The sequence below is a fragment of the Taurulus bubalis genome (genome assembly GCF_910589615.1).
Source record: "Taurulus bubalis genome assembly, chromosome: 5".
Lineage (NCBI taxonomy): Eukaryota > Metazoa > Chordata > Actinopteri > Perciformes > Cottidae > Taurulus > Taurulus bubalis.
In genome coordinates, this window is record NC_136593.1 from 18,230,769 (window position 1) to 18,247,255 (window position 16,487).

At 41.8% G+C, this 16,487-nt stretch overlaps 2 protein-coding genes across 3 annotated transcripts; both read right to left on the minus strand.

Annotated features, from left to right (window-relative positions):
* Positions 1-200: 200 nt before the first annotated feature.
* tmf1 (TATA element modulatory factor 1) lies at positions 201-10,208 on the minus strand. The gene is made up of 17 exons (XM_079218471.1): positions 9,829-10,208; positions 8,388-9,736; positions 7,713-7,816; positions 7,167-7,293; positions 6,276-6,381; positions 5,748-5,890; positions 5,339-5,505; positions 4,677-4,833; positions 4,002-4,094; positions 3,712-3,868; positions 3,401-3,593; positions 2,076-2,145; positions 1,898-1,990; positions 1,656-1,778; positions 1,403-1,561; positions 1,040-1,165; positions 201-956 (listed from the first exon to the last, which is right to left on the minus strand). Exons 1-17 carry the CDS (start codon positions 9,962-9,964, stop codon positions 816-818), a joined length of 3,444 nt encoding a protein of 1,147 aa, XP_079074597.1. The 5' UTR covers positions 9,965-10,208; the 3' UTR covers positions 201-815.
* A 367-nt stretch (positions 10,209-10,575) lies between these two features.
* On the minus strand, positions 10,576-15,586 carry uba3 (ubiquitin-like modifier activating enzyme 3; the record flags this gene model as incomplete). Of its 2 annotated transcripts, none has more annotated exons than XM_079218933.1 (17): positions 10,576-11,215; positions 11,341-11,395; positions 11,491-11,554; positions 11,714-11,814; positions 11,909-11,990; positions 12,095-12,131; positions 12,315-12,368; positions 12,549-12,662; positions 12,803-12,905; positions 13,013-13,168; positions 13,325-13,389; positions 13,719-13,762; positions 13,982-14,062; positions 14,192-14,274; positions 14,364-14,444; positions 14,548-14,668; positions 15,495-15,586. In XM_079218933.1, 17 exons carry the CDS (start codon positions 15,512-15,514, stop codon positions 11,127-11,129), a joined length of 1,350 nt encoding a protein of 449 aa, XP_079075059.1. In that variant the 3' UTR covers positions 10,576-11,126. The 2 variants fall into 2 exon arrangements, with proteins under 2 accessions (XP_079075059.1, XP_079075058.1); XM_079218932.1 differs by lacking the exon at positions 15,495-15,586 and adding an exon at positions 15,335-15,402.
* Positions 15,587-16,487: the final 901 nt, after the last annotated feature.

Genomic DNA, 16,487 nt, shown 5'->3' on the forward strand with positions numbered 1-16,487 from the left:
GTATATATATGTTGCACATAATAAATAAAAATGTGCATCAGTCACACCATTACAAATATGGCTACTCCTGTGTGAAACATATTGATTGGACGTCTCTATGGAACTGTTCAGAACATGGAGATGTGTGAATGTAATGAAAATGCAGACTTCTAAAGTGTGAATCCACATAATTAAAATCAAGAATCATATTATTTCTCACCACCCAAATAAATGTTTATTAATTTACATATTTATAGGGTTTAAAATCCAATCTTTCTCCCTCTGGATTTCCATCACAGACTACTCTTACGTCTACACCACATGTTGTGATTTGTAAGGGGAAAAGAACAATACATAAAATTCTCTGTACAATATTGTTTTATATATTTCTTAAACCATTCTGATTATGCATTAAGAAATGAACAATGATGAATCTGTATTGTGCAAAAAAACATGACCATCTCCCAACAGTTGTAAACTGTTTATACTATACTACTTTCATAATACTATGAAAAGGTTTAAACATGAGAAATTACAACAAAAGAAAAGTTTGGACAAAGTGCCACATATTTCAAAGGGACACCTGAATGATAAACTGTGGCTATTCTTCATACTGATTCTGTAAGAATATATTGTATGTTATGCATAATCCCAACATCCACACTTAAATATAGCATGTGATAATTAATTAAAATAAAATAGATAAAGATAAGAGTTTTCTTTTGACACAGTGATGAAACTAAATTCTCTGCAAATTCTTTTCCGGTGAATGCATGTGTGGCCATGTGAATTGATTCGTTTGTGAGAGTCCCAAAAGTAACACAGTTAGAAACGGTTTATTTCTGGTTCTTCAGCAATTCATCAATCTGGATTTTGTACATGTTCTTCACATCTTCAAGGTCCAATCGCAGCTCCTCTGCCTCTTCAGCCTTTTCTCCATACATCTGCAGGATAGTGTTGTGCCTCTGTGCCAGATCCTGCAATGCACAGACGCACCCATTAGAAGAACCCTTGCAAATACAGCATTTAGGTGTCCTGTATCTGCTTATACAGCCCTTACCTTGAGTTGAACTTTCAACGTGGGGATCTCCTGCACCATCTCCTCCATCTCATCGTTTTGATTGGTGAGTCGAACCAGCTCCTCTGCCATCACAGAACGACTCCTCTCTAGACTGGAGATCTCAAGCTGCAAAAACAGGAGGACAGAAAGAGGGTACAAAGCTGTGGCTTTTTTTTTTTTTAAATGTTAATGTTGCAGTGTTTTTAGCATATTTAAATACTTGTTTTATTTTTATTGTAAGGACACATTGTTGATTTGGCCAGCCCTTTGTCTGCAGACAGGTGGTGCAGACATGTAGCAGAACCATCCAACTAATACATACATTTTTAACAAGCTTTATGTGGCTTTGTTCTGAGTTGCTACCTGCAGTTGTGTTATCTCTCCTTCTCTGAGTTTGAGCTGAGACTGGAGGTTCTCCATGATGCTGGAGCCTCCGGACAGCCTGGCGGCCTCGTATAGGTTGGTCCCGCTCATCGACATAGACATGGTCATGTTACCCAGAGAGTGGTCTAAACAGTCATCCTGTGGAAGAATCAAACAAAAGCGCAGGGCCGGTCAGGCGACACAAATCCAAGCATGCACAGACTGACTAATCATCAATTTTCCCAGCATGTACCTGGGAAAGAATAGAGGCGTGTAGACCAGCATTGTCTGCCCCACTGATGGAGCTGGAGCGGGACAGAGAGGGTGTGGAGGAGGCTGGAGGCTCTCCTACAGAGTGGATCATGGTCCTCCGCTCCTAATGAGAAAACATACCACAACTTTTTAACAGAATTAAGACATCTTAACTTTCTAAATGGAGAAATTCTGATGAGATAAAACAGACTAAATATTGATAATCTATAAATTGTCCTAAACCTTTTCCTTGAGTGCCTCGTGTGCCAAGTAGCATTTCTTCTTCTCTTGCTCCACCTTCATCTTCTCCATCTCTAACTGATTGGTCAGCAGCAGCTGGTGGAAGAAACGAAAACAATGCGCGTGAGGGAGTCGTTTCTTCGAGGAGAACAACAAGAGGTGAGAGGGAGCATTAAGGTACCTTTTCTTTCTTGGCCTCTTCTAGCAAGCGGCTGTGTTCTCCTCGCAGATTTTCCAAATCAACGTGCTCCCTGCATAGAGATAATGAGCAACAAGTCACTACGAACAATCGGCTGTATCACGGACACACCACTGGTAAAATACCCCTGTGACATGCCTGGAAAGAAATGAGCATAAAAGTGTGCAATATAATGACAATCCTCTTTGAGCATTTCCACTGAAAAAGGAGCTACACTGTTCCCCAAGCAGCCACAAGCTGGATACAATATTAGCTTAAACATATCATATTTTCAGACAAACAGAATTTACGCCTTTCAGTAGGAGCTAAAAATGCTCCGAGGTAGCCAGGGGTCAAACGTAGTATCGTTTACTCAGTAATCAAACCATTGCACCGCTGGCCCATTAACAGCGACTTGACTTCTCACAAAAGTTAACCGTGTGGCAGAGAGTCATGCATGAGTCCCTCCGGCCTCCTCCTCTTCCCACTCTGACTCACGGATGTGTTTGTTGTGAAACAAAAAACACTCACCAGGAACCGTTAGCATTACAAGGGGAGATATTGTGACAGCATTTTACTCAACAGTCCCACAAGTTTTGTTCTACCCAGAAAAACTATGCCAATGATATTCACACATACACAAATGTATCTGTAATACATCCAACCAAAAGTTAGATAATCAGGGGGAAAATAAACAGGCAACAGGAGGTAATGAGTGAATGCAGCATAACATTCACGGTCACTAATGTTTTATAATAAGGTTTCTGGAAACAATGAAACAAATAAAACTAACTTCGGACAAGACAAAAGCATGTGGAGTCAGCGATAGAGCACGTATTGATTGTTGGCTCCTTCCTTTTGTCCTGCAACCCAAATTTGTGCAATATAAAACACACAATGAGACGTGAAGTACAAAATGTATATTTGTAGTTATATTTTAGTTATTGTTTTACCTTTTTTTACTTAGTTAATATTCTATTACTTATTTATAATATTTCTCTTACTATGTCTCTTCTTTGTACTTTTCTGTCTGCTGCTGTAATCCTGTAAATTTCCCCGCAGCAGGACTATTAAAGGATTATCTTATTTTAACACACTTTCTTTAAGGTCTAGTGGTTAAGATATAATTGATGTCATAGTTCAAATTAAACCAAATTACCCGACCATGCATCCGCTGATCCATCTAATGCCACACATTCCAAAGGCACGAATAAATGCCCTGATAAGAAACTAGTAAATGTATAGAAGAGGTTTAGTGTCGATGACTGGCTGGATGTGACCTCATCAATTAACATTGAAGCCTCAAGTTTTAAGTTGTGATTCGTTACCTGCTGCTCTCGTCCTCAAGTTTCTCTCGCTTGTTCTTCTCATCATCCAGCTTGGCCAGGAGTCGGGCCTTCTCCTGACGGAACAGGGAGTTCTGGGACTCGAGAGAGATCAGCTGGGACTTGATGGACAGAAGGTCTTCTGTTGCTGATCGCTCCTTCTCCACAGCCACAGCCAGCTGTGCCTGGGCATCGGCTGTTAAAAAGAAAAGGGACACCCAAAAAAAAAAAAAAAAAGGTCAAGCTTTTGGTTTCACTTTGTACAATACTGTATTTTGATGTTTGTTTTACACACACAGTAAAACTCCTCTTACCAAGCCTGTCTGAGATGTTCTCCTCCAGTCTTTCCCAGGATGCCGTCTGCCCGCCCAATGAGGCCTGTAAGTTCTCAATCTGTCGCAGTAGGGGTCGTGTTGCCGAGGTAACACTCTGACTGAGCTCCTGGTTCCTCGTCTCTGCCTCCTGAAGCCTCTGTGGAAGATGAAGAGGAGACAATACGGTGTGCATTAATTTAAATAAATTCTGTCAAAATTCTGTTTATTCCTACCGCTTGCCAAAGGGAACCAGCTTGGTAGGATATCTTCTAACCAGCATATGATGTTACCTGCTGCAGCTCCCTGATCTCCTCCCTCAAATAATCTTCTTTTCTTGCTTGCTGTTGCTCAGCCCTTTGCAGAGCCAGTCTCAGGTCAGCCACCTGTGCACAACATTAAAGAGTTAAGAAAGGATGCTCGGTTCAACTTTGCAGTGTTTCAAATTAATGTCTAATACAGAGATTAAGAAACAATAAATCAGAAACTTGTCAAGCTTACTTTCATCCATGTGTGAAATTAAATAAAAAAATATACCAACTCAGCATGCTTTATTGATCTTGGTAACTGACAGTTTTTATCTGGCTTAAGTAGCATTTCCAACAAAATGATCAAGAACATGCTAAAGACATTCACTAGAATTCCCAATCCAATTTTGAGAATGAAACAGGGGAACAACATCTGGATATAGTCAAGGGATCGCACACCGTCAACCATGTGTGCTTGTGTGAGTGAATAATCATAACAGGCAAATGTTTGGTTATGGGCCGCAGCATCTCCTGTACGACAGGAAATAAAACAACAACTGACTCCCCATTTGAGGATTGAGGTGTATTGAGGCTGCACCAAAGCCTGCTGTAGTGTAAACGTAACCTGTAACGCATGCAAGGTGGGCTGGTTGCTCATGCAGCAGCAAACTAGCAGGGAGGAGCCTTCAACGCTTTATTTGCATGCATATCCTGTGTTACCTGATTGGCCAAAGCCTCTTGTTGCAGCCTGGCCTCCTCCTGGGCTTTCTCCAGAGCCAGGCTCAGCTGCTCCTTAGCCTGCGTTTCCTTGCTCAGCGACACCTCTTCGGCCTCACTCGTTCTGCTGACGTGCGCCTTGTGAAGTTCAGCCAGCTCCCTAACAACAGAGGCATCGAAGTAGACCATCAACATCATAACCCTATTACAGTGCCGTCCCTATTTGTAAGAACAGTGGGACATTTGTTGTTGTTTGGCTCTGTACTTCCGCACACTGGAGATGTAATAAAAACAACAATGAGGTATTTATTTTTTAAGTGTATGCTAATGTGTATGGTTACTCTCTGTCCCCTTGTAACTGGGGGACTATGTATAAAAGTGGTTACAATTTCCCCATACTGTTCACCCATTGTAGATGGAAACGTCTTCAAATAAATGGTGGAAGGCAACGCGTTAGCCTTGATTTTCATTGCGTAATTTCAAATCCAATAAACTCAAGAACATCACAATAAATGTGTCCCTTTTTATATACTTAGTCTGCCAACCATGAAATAATACAATGAGATGTGAAGTGCAATATAATTGCTAGCTCGTGAGATTACATTTACAGTCAGAGCTCTCTTTGTTAGTATTCAGTGTCGATAGAGGGGTGTGTCTGTGTTTACTTATAAGCGTTATCCAGAGCAGCCTGGACGCTCCTGTTCGTCTCCTGCAGCTCCTCAGAGTCCGCCTGCAGCCGGCTCAGCTCCTTCTCCTGCCGCTCCACCACCGTGTTCAGCTTCTTGATGTTCTCCCTGTGCTGTTTCTCTACCTCTTCTTTCCCATCTAGAACCTAAACACACAAAAAAACACTTGACTTGCAAATCAAAATTCAAATTTAATTCAAACAATTGAAATTGAAAAAGGGGAAATCTAACTAAAATGTAGATATGAATCACAATTGAAACTGATAATGACAACTTCTTCACATATCACCAAACCTCAAAAGTGCTGAAAGCAGAAATTGCCCATTGGCAGGGAAAACATTAACTATATTGTTAAAGCAACATTTTTAACGATGTACTAAAATGTGACCTGCTGCAGCTGCCGCAGCTCCTCCTCCTGCTCCTTGGTTTTCCTCTGTTGCTTGGTGATCCTTGTGTCGCTCTCCTTCTCCTTCACTCGCAGCTTCTTGATGATGTTGCTGTGCTGTAACTGCTGCTTGGACAACTTTTCGCCTAAAAAATTAATAAAAAAAAAAACATAAGTAAACACAGATGCTGAGACGACACACACATGTGCCCGGGCAATATTTCAGTAAGAAGCTGCTCTTTCTTTCACCATCCACACTGACGTATGCGTAATTTCTTCTCTGATGAATTATTTGATATAAAATAGTATCCATTCACTCATAAGCCCAGTCCAATAATTACAGACAGAAGTCTTTTAAAGCTTAGTGCTGTCCCATGTAACTTTTTTTGATTTGGTTATAGTAAAAGCAGCTTTGGTACTATGACCTGGCTTTATGTTGAACATTTTCCTGACTGTACAGCCTGTCTGGAGTGGTATCATGTGGGTTGGTGGAGGGGAAGACTTATGGACTGTTACAAAATGTAGTCTTACCTTCTTCCAGCAGGCCTTTGATCTGCTCTTCCTTCTCTCTGATGATCTCCATTGTATCACTGGAGTGAAGTCTTGTCGAAAGCTCCTCTCGCAGGCCTTTTATTTCCTGTAGCATAGAGGAATGTCATCTTTGACGTTGGACACATTAGATTTGGGATTTCAACATAAAAGTAAATAAATATGGGTTTAGTTTAGCTCATTTACTGGATCCCCAAAATAATACATACAAAAACGTGCAAAACATAACTTGAAACAAACAGTTAAAAATAGTACAAACAGAATAAAAATAAAAATAGTACAGTCGGATGCCTAGTGCAGTAGAGGACTAGGGTGTATATTGTGCAGTGCATCCATAATGTATACAACGAAAAATCAGAAGACTAAAACGCAAAGGAAAACATCAAGTGGTAAATGTCCTGAGGTGCACCTTTAATTGTTTTTTTAAATGACAGATTATTACCTGTATGAGTTATATGAGGAGGGAGTAAATTCCAAGCAGTAATTGCACAAAAAATAACTGTATGTTTGAGGAGGTTTGTTCTTGGGGTTGGAGGCATCAAGTTACTACCTAAGATAGCTTTCCTTGTGTGATGGTTATGTCTGTCACATGTGTATTGGAACTGATTGAATAAATATTCAAGTGTCTGATTAAATACTACCTTTCTGAAAAACATGAGAACGCTGAGAAGTGAAGTTGAGTTTCCACTGAGAACCATGACAGGCGAGAGTGCATATATGCTATATTAGTTATTATTGAAAACTGGAGTGCTAATCTGGCAAGGTTAGTTGTAAAAAGAAGAGAGCCTTTTGTAGCTCTTGGAGAACTATCTCAATGTACTACTGAAGGAGTAGAATGAGAGTGAAAGCTCAGATCACTCATATGTGAATTACCTTCTTGGCTATGTCTCGTTCTTTGCATGCCAGCTGAGCCTTCCTCTCTGCATCTGCTATGCGCTGTGTGAACTCATCCTTGAGGGACTGAACAGTGGAGCTCTCCTCCTTCAGGCTTATCACTTCACTAGAGGATGAACAGACTCATTAGTGGAGGAGCTCATTGTCAAAAGCTATACAGCCTCAAAGCCAAGGTGGAGTGTAACAGCTCTGCGGGAGTAGATTATTGAAAGCATTTAACAATCACTGTGGCTTCGTGAAAAGATCACTTGAAATGTTCAGCATTATCTCTTAAGTGTAGTCACGTTAATTACATGAAAAGATAAATAAATAAAGAGCATTTAAAACAAGATTGTAGCGTATTTTACAAGTTCAACAAGTCCATTGCATTTTGTAGTTTCATAGAAACAACACAATACGGAGGCACTATGTGACCTTGTCTAATAAGGGTATCGAGAACATTAGCCCCCTGGTAAAAACAGCTTTCTTACCACCATTAATTATGCACCAGCTGTGTGCGTGTGTATGCGTGTGTTGTATACTCACTCTTTGAGATTGTCACAATGCTCCTCCAGTCTGGCCTTGTCTTTGCTGACTGCCAGCAGCTGAAACTCTCTTTTCTCAAGGCGGCCTGACAGCTCGTCAATGACCTACAACATGTTATTATGTTTAAAACAGCAGTTACACAGAAGAGCCTGAACATATAAATGTCACTCATAAGGAGAGTAGCGGTCTTGTTTGAATACTGTGAGAGTTTTACAGTTACCCTCTTCGTGTAGCATAACACATTCTGGGAGAAATACTGACATTTGAGCCAATGCTTTTGAACAAAAAAAAAAAAAAATCTGACAATATATTGGCAGATATTTTAAAATACACTATTGTTCAATTGTATTCAACCTAATGGCAAAATTCAGATTAAAGCTTTTAGACAGGTGAAACATAAAGCCTTGCTCCGGACAACAAGCTCGGCAGAATTTATAAGATGATATGGAAATGTGATCTATCTATCTATCTATCTATCTATCTATTATTTATTTTTCAAAGTGTAGCAAAGATATACAGCCCACACTGGATGTAAGGTGTTTTTTAAGTTTAACAAAAAACTTGCATATTCACCATGTTCCATGCAGCTATATGGACTTTGTCAACATACATAAACATAAATAAGTATTTTTGGTGTACACTGTCAGCTACCGAGGAAGACAATGATTAGGCTACCTTTTGAAGCTCCAAAATCTGAACTGTCGAGACACTTTTCATCTCTTCTGTGATTGGTGGAGTGATCCGTTCCTCAGATTTGGAGGTGGGATCACACAGCGTGGCATTAGCCTCAGATTCCTGTTCTGTCAACTCCTCCGGCGGCTCACTGTTGACAGGTGTAGCACTCCGCCCACTCTCCTCCATCTCATCCAGCGACTGCTCCCTCATTGTTTCAGTAAAGCCCTCTTCTTCCTCTTCCTCTTCCTCTTCCTCCTCTCCTTTCTTCTCCACCTCGCCATCCTCCTGCTTCTGGCAGACAGCTGACGACACCGTTAAAGGAGGAGGGCCTGCAGTGACAGACGCTAGTGTCCGACTGCCAGGGATATCGTCGTCTGAGTTAACCTCACTGACGCTCCGGCTATCCAATGACTGCACACTGAATGAATCTATGCGTTCAAATGCATCTGAAGATGAGCCACAGCTCTCTGTGAGCTTGGAATAGTCCTCCAGACGGGGGAAATCTTCACAGGTGGAGGCAGTGAGAAGCTGGAAGGAGCCCTGCATTAGGTGAAGGTCAGCCTTGCCTTCGCCCGTTTCTTGTCTGGAGCTGGCTGAGCTCTCACTCAACACGGACTCGTGGTCGAGCACTTCAATGTCACTGGTGGTCGAGGTTCCTGATGAGAAAGCGCTGACTGGCGGAGAGGGGGTATCATTTTGACGGTCCTCCACCTTTAAGTCTTTATGCTCTACGAGTACTTCCTTAGAGGGCGGGGAGGGCAAAGGATCACGAGGTGCAGAGCTCTCGGGTTCAGAAGTGACAGCGGCGGGTTCTGGTGACTCTGTATCCTGCTCAATCTGTTGATCTGATGGAGTCTGTGAGCGCTCCGTGTGTGTGTCTGCATAGCCAACATCTGTTTCTTCACTGCTCTTGTCACTGTCAGGGTTACAGGGGAGGTCGCTGGAAGAAGATGAAAAAACTGGCTGCAGGAGGATAGTGTCTGCATTAGGTGGCTGGAGCTCAACAGGCCAGCTCTCAGCGACTGCCTGATTCCCATGACCCTCGTCAGTCTCCGCTTCTTTTTCTGCCACAGCCTCTCCGCCGTTTTCCTCTTCCTTCTCCTGAGGCCGCCTCTGAGACTTCGCAGGAGGTACAGACACCACCTGGGCGTTGGCGACACCTTGTACGTCCCCGGGAGGCAGAAAGGTACTGAAAAAGTTTTCGGATTCATCCACAACTGTGCGGGTGACAGGCGTGGTGATGGCATCGGAGGATGGAGGAGGCGTGGTGGTCCTTTCCTCGGGGGGCGCTTCCCACTGCGTCATTCCCCATCCTCCACTGAGCGACAGCTTCCCAGGTATTGTGACGTCTGACAGAAAAAAAAATGCAGTTGTTGCAGTAATCCGACATTTGCGTATGGAAACATTAGCTTTTTACCCCACCCATGTTACCCCTACTTACCGTCAAAGGGCAGGACCACGGCGTCCCCCCACTGGTCCTCTTCCTTGATGTCCAGGACTCGGTCGATCGACTTCTGAGCTGTCGTTAACGCTTGTTTGGCGAAGCTGGACAGATGAGACGCGTTAAACCAACTCATTTTGGGCTGTTTAGGCTAACGCAGCTAGCTCTCGACCAAGTTGTGAAACGGATCTTACACGGAATTTGGCTTCACAACACAAAGTCACCGAAACAGCCTTTACATAGTTCCCCTCTCAACCTTAACCCGGTGCGAGCAATACTTCCTAAATGTCGAGCTGTCCGGTGACGCGTTGTTGACAGCCAGCTACCGCTCCGCTAGCTGTAGCCGTAGCGTCAGTGTGAAGGGACGGCATCGAGCCCAGACACAGATACCGCTCGCGGACTGCCCAGCTGGCATTTAATATCGCGTCATTTCTCCCGTAGACGTGCAGGTATCTCTAACACCGCATCCAGAACTCCACGGCGGTCAAAAGCGAAGCAACCCGGGCTCCTTCCGGCTCCCTAGCTCGGCCGTCATCGTTTGTTTTGGTCGCTCTCGACTTGTCGCCCCATTAGCCTGCTGCTCGCTACTTCCTTTTCCACGTAGCATGATGACGTCACGCCCTGTCTGGCTCCAGTCTGAGACTCTCACGTGCATTTTTTATTTGACTTCTATGAATGAATGCAATACGTGCCTGTGTGTTTGTTTCAGCTTTATTTATTTGTGACCAGAAACCGTGAAAAGATCAATGCAGTTTATATTGATGCGTTGAATCAATCTGAAGTAAAGTGAGTCTTATAGGTAAGGCTTCTCAATTCTACATGCTAATCTTGAGTGAATACGCTTTAATTCACTCAAATGTATGCGAGTGCATAAAGAAAATAGCAAGTTTGTAAGAAAAACATAATTTTATTCCAGTTCACACATTATTATTGTCTGTCAATTACCACGTCAGTGGTCACTGCAACTAAAAAAATTCTGTCGGGATAAATAAATATTCAAAACCAGAACAAGTAACCCTTTCGTCTCTTTGCTTGCATGTAGCAAGTGCAGATAAAACATAATGCAGACATCCTCAACATTTGCAGATAATGTATCACCAAAAGAAAAGACAAGGTATGAACTATGATTGTGGCTTTTCAGTGCAAAACATTAGTCAATAAGTACATTAAAACAATGAAATTACACTCATTTACACTGTGACTTAATACACTGTAAACGGTTCCAGTTTTTAGGCCATTTTAAATATGCTGCATTCATAGTTGGCCAGTAACTGGTTGTGGGAGTGCTTGAGTTCATCCTATGAGGTAAAACACAGTCTGAACAACATGGTTTGGGGTGTGGTGGCATCAGCTACAGCCAGCTCTTGTCTGTCACTCAGCCCCAGCTCTGAAAAAAACAAAAACATGTTTAGAACAGTAGTGAGTCAGCATATTCAGGGTATTCATCTCACCAATTCAGAGTGAAGGCATTGACATTTCTAGGAAACACATTCAGTAAATAAAGCACCTCACCCTTCAGGGTTTTGGACAGATTTGGCCGTGTCCTCTGTTCAATTGAAGCTACAGACTGTAAGACAAAATACCAACTGAATGTAAGCTCAAACCAAAACAGGCATGATTGCCTAATTATATTTATAATAATAAAAGCATAAGCTTAATTACCTGTAAATATAATGTTTTGTTCTTTCCTTCCACTGTTGCGGTTATAGCAGGTGATTTCATTTGTCTGAAAAAAATACAGTATTGTTGTTCAGGTTGTTGAAGGTCACGTGTAATGAACAACAAAAAAATCTAACAGCAAGCAAATATAACCATAAGGAGAAGTTAAGTAGGGTGGCACAGTGCAGTAATACACAATAAATCATAATAAGGCAGCTAAACCTACAGGGAGGCAGTCTCAGTTAGATGGTCCAGCATCTCCTGGAGTTTGGAAGATGGGGAAAAGTGCAAGTCCAGAGGTACTTGGCTGCAGGCCGAACAGTTTTCCTGCATCAGAGGTGAACGTTAACATGTGTTTTACAAAAAGGCAAATTCATCACTGAAGCAATTATGCGCTGGCAGATGAAATTCAGGGACAAACCTTCCGTTCTGCCTCAAAAGTGTAGGTGTACAGGCCGTCAACATCGTTGAAGACCATGTAGTTGTTGAGAGGTATGTAGGCACTGCAGAGGCAAAAAGCAATACCATAAATAATGGAAAGGCCTGCACGGTTTAAACAGATCTTCACTTTGTGCATATGGCTGCCAAGCAGAACCTGTAAACTCACCTTGATGCTATTTTGAAAACCTCGGTTGCGCAAGCAGCTGCGTAAAATAAATAAGGAAAAGAAACAGTTACCTCCGGGTACACCGCTCTGTTTACAGAAGGTTATTATACTCATAACTGTTTGGAAATGATTAACTCTTAAACAGCAGGGCGTACAATCTTTGATAAAGGCATCAGGTCCACAGCTCTAACACACCTTCACATGTATTCAAGCTACTTACCGGCTATCACAGCATTTGTAGATGCTACAGCAGGAATTATTCTCTTTACAACACCTGCAACATTTAAATAGAATACAGATAATATCAATTTTGTGTACTGCTAAAAATGTATATACATTTGCTGATCGCAGCAAACATCAATAAGACAAATGTTGCTGTTTTATGTTCTTTGGCTCATCTTTCAGCATTAGCAGTGTTCTGTTGGTGACGGATACATGTGCTATGTGTGCTCACCCTGGGTTAGTCTGTATGTGACCCCTGTTATGTTGAAATCTGCTGCCCTCTCCAGGGATCTCTGGTACACCCACTGGATATGCTCTGGGTCATCCCCATCCAGGACCACACCATCTAATCCACATACACACAAACAAGAAGTTTTAAAAAAAGGTCTTGAAAGTCAGGGATCATGTTTGTTGAGCCTCTTCATGATCAATCTAAACATTAGAAAGACCACTGAACAGGAATGATAACTGCAGTGTGATTCATACCTCCAAAGGGCGTCTCTTTGGGCCACAGCAGCATCCGAACATACTCAATGCAATGTTCTGGCAAACGAGGCATGGAGGCTATTGTACACATGGGGAAGTTGATCTACAAAAACAGGTTTATTTTTAATAACAACAACAAACTAACCAGAAAATTATTCTGTAAGACCTCTATGGGGTGTTATTTTCTGTAAAAATAAAATGCTACCTCACCTGAGGAGGGTAAAGCTCAAGAGTACAGTCTATGCAGGCGGTCATGCCAGGGAGGATGACTCTGGCGTTGCCTTTAAAGCCTTCCGTCCCACCATCAATTAAAGGAACAATGGAACCTGGGTCTAACACACCATCCTCATACACCAGCAAAGACAGCTGCAGAGGGTCGTTACAAAAAAATACGTTCCTTTTAGCACATGTTACAGCTTGACCATTGTAAATTCAGGCATTTATGCACAGAACATTTTGGAGATAAAAAAGCATTTGGCCAAAGTACTGAGACAGCGATTGCGGCGAAGAGCAATAACTTACCAGCATACCATTCATCCACCTCCTGGCAACGATAGAGTCCAGTCCACAGACAATTATATGGAATTCTAGATGAAAGAAAGATAAATCAATTCTAACATAATGTCTGATAACGACAAAGTCAAAGCAGTAGAGTGTAACCAAATCGTATGATGCCAAACCAAATTGCATTGTAGCACTGAAAAATGAAATGCTTTAAAATAATCGTATTAGTGGCTATATGAGCAGTCAGAAGTGCTATGAAGCAGTGTTTTAGAAAGAGAACCAGTGTTCACCAAGCAAGTTGCAAGTAAAAAAGTGTATCAAAACCGTGAGCCCCGCATAAAACCGAATTATAAGGCGACAGAATCGCTACACCCTTGGAAAGTTCCAACTGAAAAGTCTTAATGCTACTTACGTCTGTAGAATGTCTCATCTATGTCTTGAATTTTCTTAAAATGTCTGCACAAAGCATTAAGGAGAAGTTTAATCTGGTCCACTTGCTTTCACAACCCAACAACTAAGGACAGTGTCTATTCTACATTTGTAAATAGTGATTTTCTGTAAAGGGGAATAGCTGCCTGCTTTACATCTTTTAATCACGTGGTTTGGACTTTTTAAACCACTGCATTGATATCAAGCATCTGAAATCTTGCAATAGTTGTTCAATCAAAAGGATACGGGACTACACAGCATCCAGGTATGCGGTTGTTGACGAAATCAGCTGCCACGTTCGCCTTGGGTCGACCTACATCAGTTTGCCTGGTCAACATCACACACACACACACACACACACACACACACACACATTAAAAGAACATATCTGATTGCTTCAAACATTACACAAAACAATAATTAATTGACATTTCATTTTCAAGGAATTTTTCTGACCTGAAGAGAAACTGTCGATTTAGGTTTGACACATCAATGGTGTCCATGTCAACAACATGAATGTTGCGAAAGCCTGACAAAGCCTGAACCACAACAGGGACAAAAACAAAGTGTTTCATTAAAGCAGAAATCATAGCTTCCAAATAATTAAAAAATATAATAGTGATCATACCAGGTCTTTCAGCAGCTCACATCCCAGACCACCAGCACCAATGACCAGGATTTTGCAGGTTTCAAGCATAAACTGCAATGACTGTGGCGAGAAACGATGAAGACATTATATATTAAAGCAACGCAAGATGACACAGGTGACAAATAAAAAACACTTGCATAATTCCGATACCAGACATTGTTACCTCTGTGCTGGGTTCAAAGTCAGGATGCGTGAAGGGTCCCGACCTTTCCAGAAACTTTTTTATATGGTTCCACCGACCGTCCCACTCACAGGTGCGTCCACTGCCTCCATCGACCACCATCCTGGAGCCAATGAGTACATTTAGGACGTGTCATCAGCAGTATTTGAAGGCATATGCATGCATAACACTGTTTCGTTTGATATTACACAAAAGCTTCTACGTCTACTGGGATCATGCACACACACACAAATAAACAATCAATCAAACCCTAAACATAATACTGTTTACAGTTCAGAGCAGGTCATGCAACCCTTTATCAGGCGCAGAGTACTATGTTAAAATCCGCTTTTGTTTTGATGTCTGTCCTACGTCAGCGTCTGCTCTCACGTGGCTGACGTTATTTTACAGCTCCATGGAAATTATATTAACCTGAATAACATATTTCTGACAAGTGGGCGTTTCTGACCCTCTGGCCTTTTAAGGGTTATTCCCCTGACTGGACAGTTCCCGGCAGCTAGGCTAGCTGAATAGCTAGCATGTCAACTGTAAGAAGGTAGAGTAAAAACCTCTCACTTTGCACGGAGGTGAACGACGCCATTCATGTTTTACTGTACAGACGTGTTAGCTACTCACGACCGACTGCTCGGTATTCTTGACCCTAGCCTAGAGTCGCCGTACTCCCTTTATAACAAATGTCAGATATTAGCTTCTTCAGATAGCTGACGTTAACCTTCCCCCTGCCTGGTAACCTCAAATCTTCCGCCAGTTCTACCAATTCATCACTAACTTCGCAGTCAGCTCCACTACTCTCCTTCTTTTCTTCTCCCTAAAAAGAGAGAATAACAGAAGGTTCATTCATGCTGTGCTTTCAGATGTTAATGAGATTTGAAAGCATCTTTCGGGCAGTTAATGACTGTTTCTTGCTTGTTTCTTCGGCAGCTACTTACGGCTCATCCGCGTCCGCCATGTTTGGCCACTTAAACGACCTCAAATGCCGACGTCGACAGTAGTAAATACAACAGCTCGTGGGCAATAATACCCGAATTGACCCAAGGACACATGTAGGTTTAGGAGAGGTTTTTATATGATCCCAACAGAGCTATTTTGTTGTGTATCGAAGCACTGGAGAGGATAAAATGCACACAATCTAACTGAACATTAGCTATGTAGTTATAGCTGGATATTAATATTTCCCATAGTAATGAAGGCAGCATTGTTAACAGACAACTAAAAAGACGGTAGATACACCACATATCCAACAGGTGGCAGCATTTATCTTTTATTTTTGTATGGCTCAGAGACGGTACATCCGCCAATGTGCATACCTACTGTGGATGATATCAAACTGTATTTATGTCACAAATGTGCATTGTTAACGAGTGTATTTAGCATATATGTCCACATCTTGGCAGGTTTTCATTAAAAATATGCAAGTTTGTAGGAATGTAGGACATTGGAGAAGTGCGTTTAATAATAGCAAAGCCAGTTAAATAATGGACTCTACTCGTAATTACTTGATAATTGCTCTGCTCTGTATGGTTCAGCCCTATAACTTAAGCAATTACCTATAAAACCAGTTAACAGTCAAGGAGGGACAGGAAGAGAGAAAAGGCCCATTTGAGTTAAATAAAGCTGTTTCAAGAGCATACTCAAATTGTTATGGATTCAAATTGGAGCTGGATCAATAATTTAATCTTTTAACGTATTTACAGCACTTCTCATTGTGTTGTTATTATTTCATTAACTTGTAACAAACAACTGAACAAAAGGACTGTGTGAAACTGCATAAAGATTAACTTTGTCACAGATTTATTGCTTTGGGTTGCTTTATTGTGAATCGCTGCATGAAGCACTTAGCATGAATAAGACATGAAATTGAGATCCTGTTATTAAGTTTAATGACTATACTAGTGAGGGCATCTCCCTCACGTATCTGATTT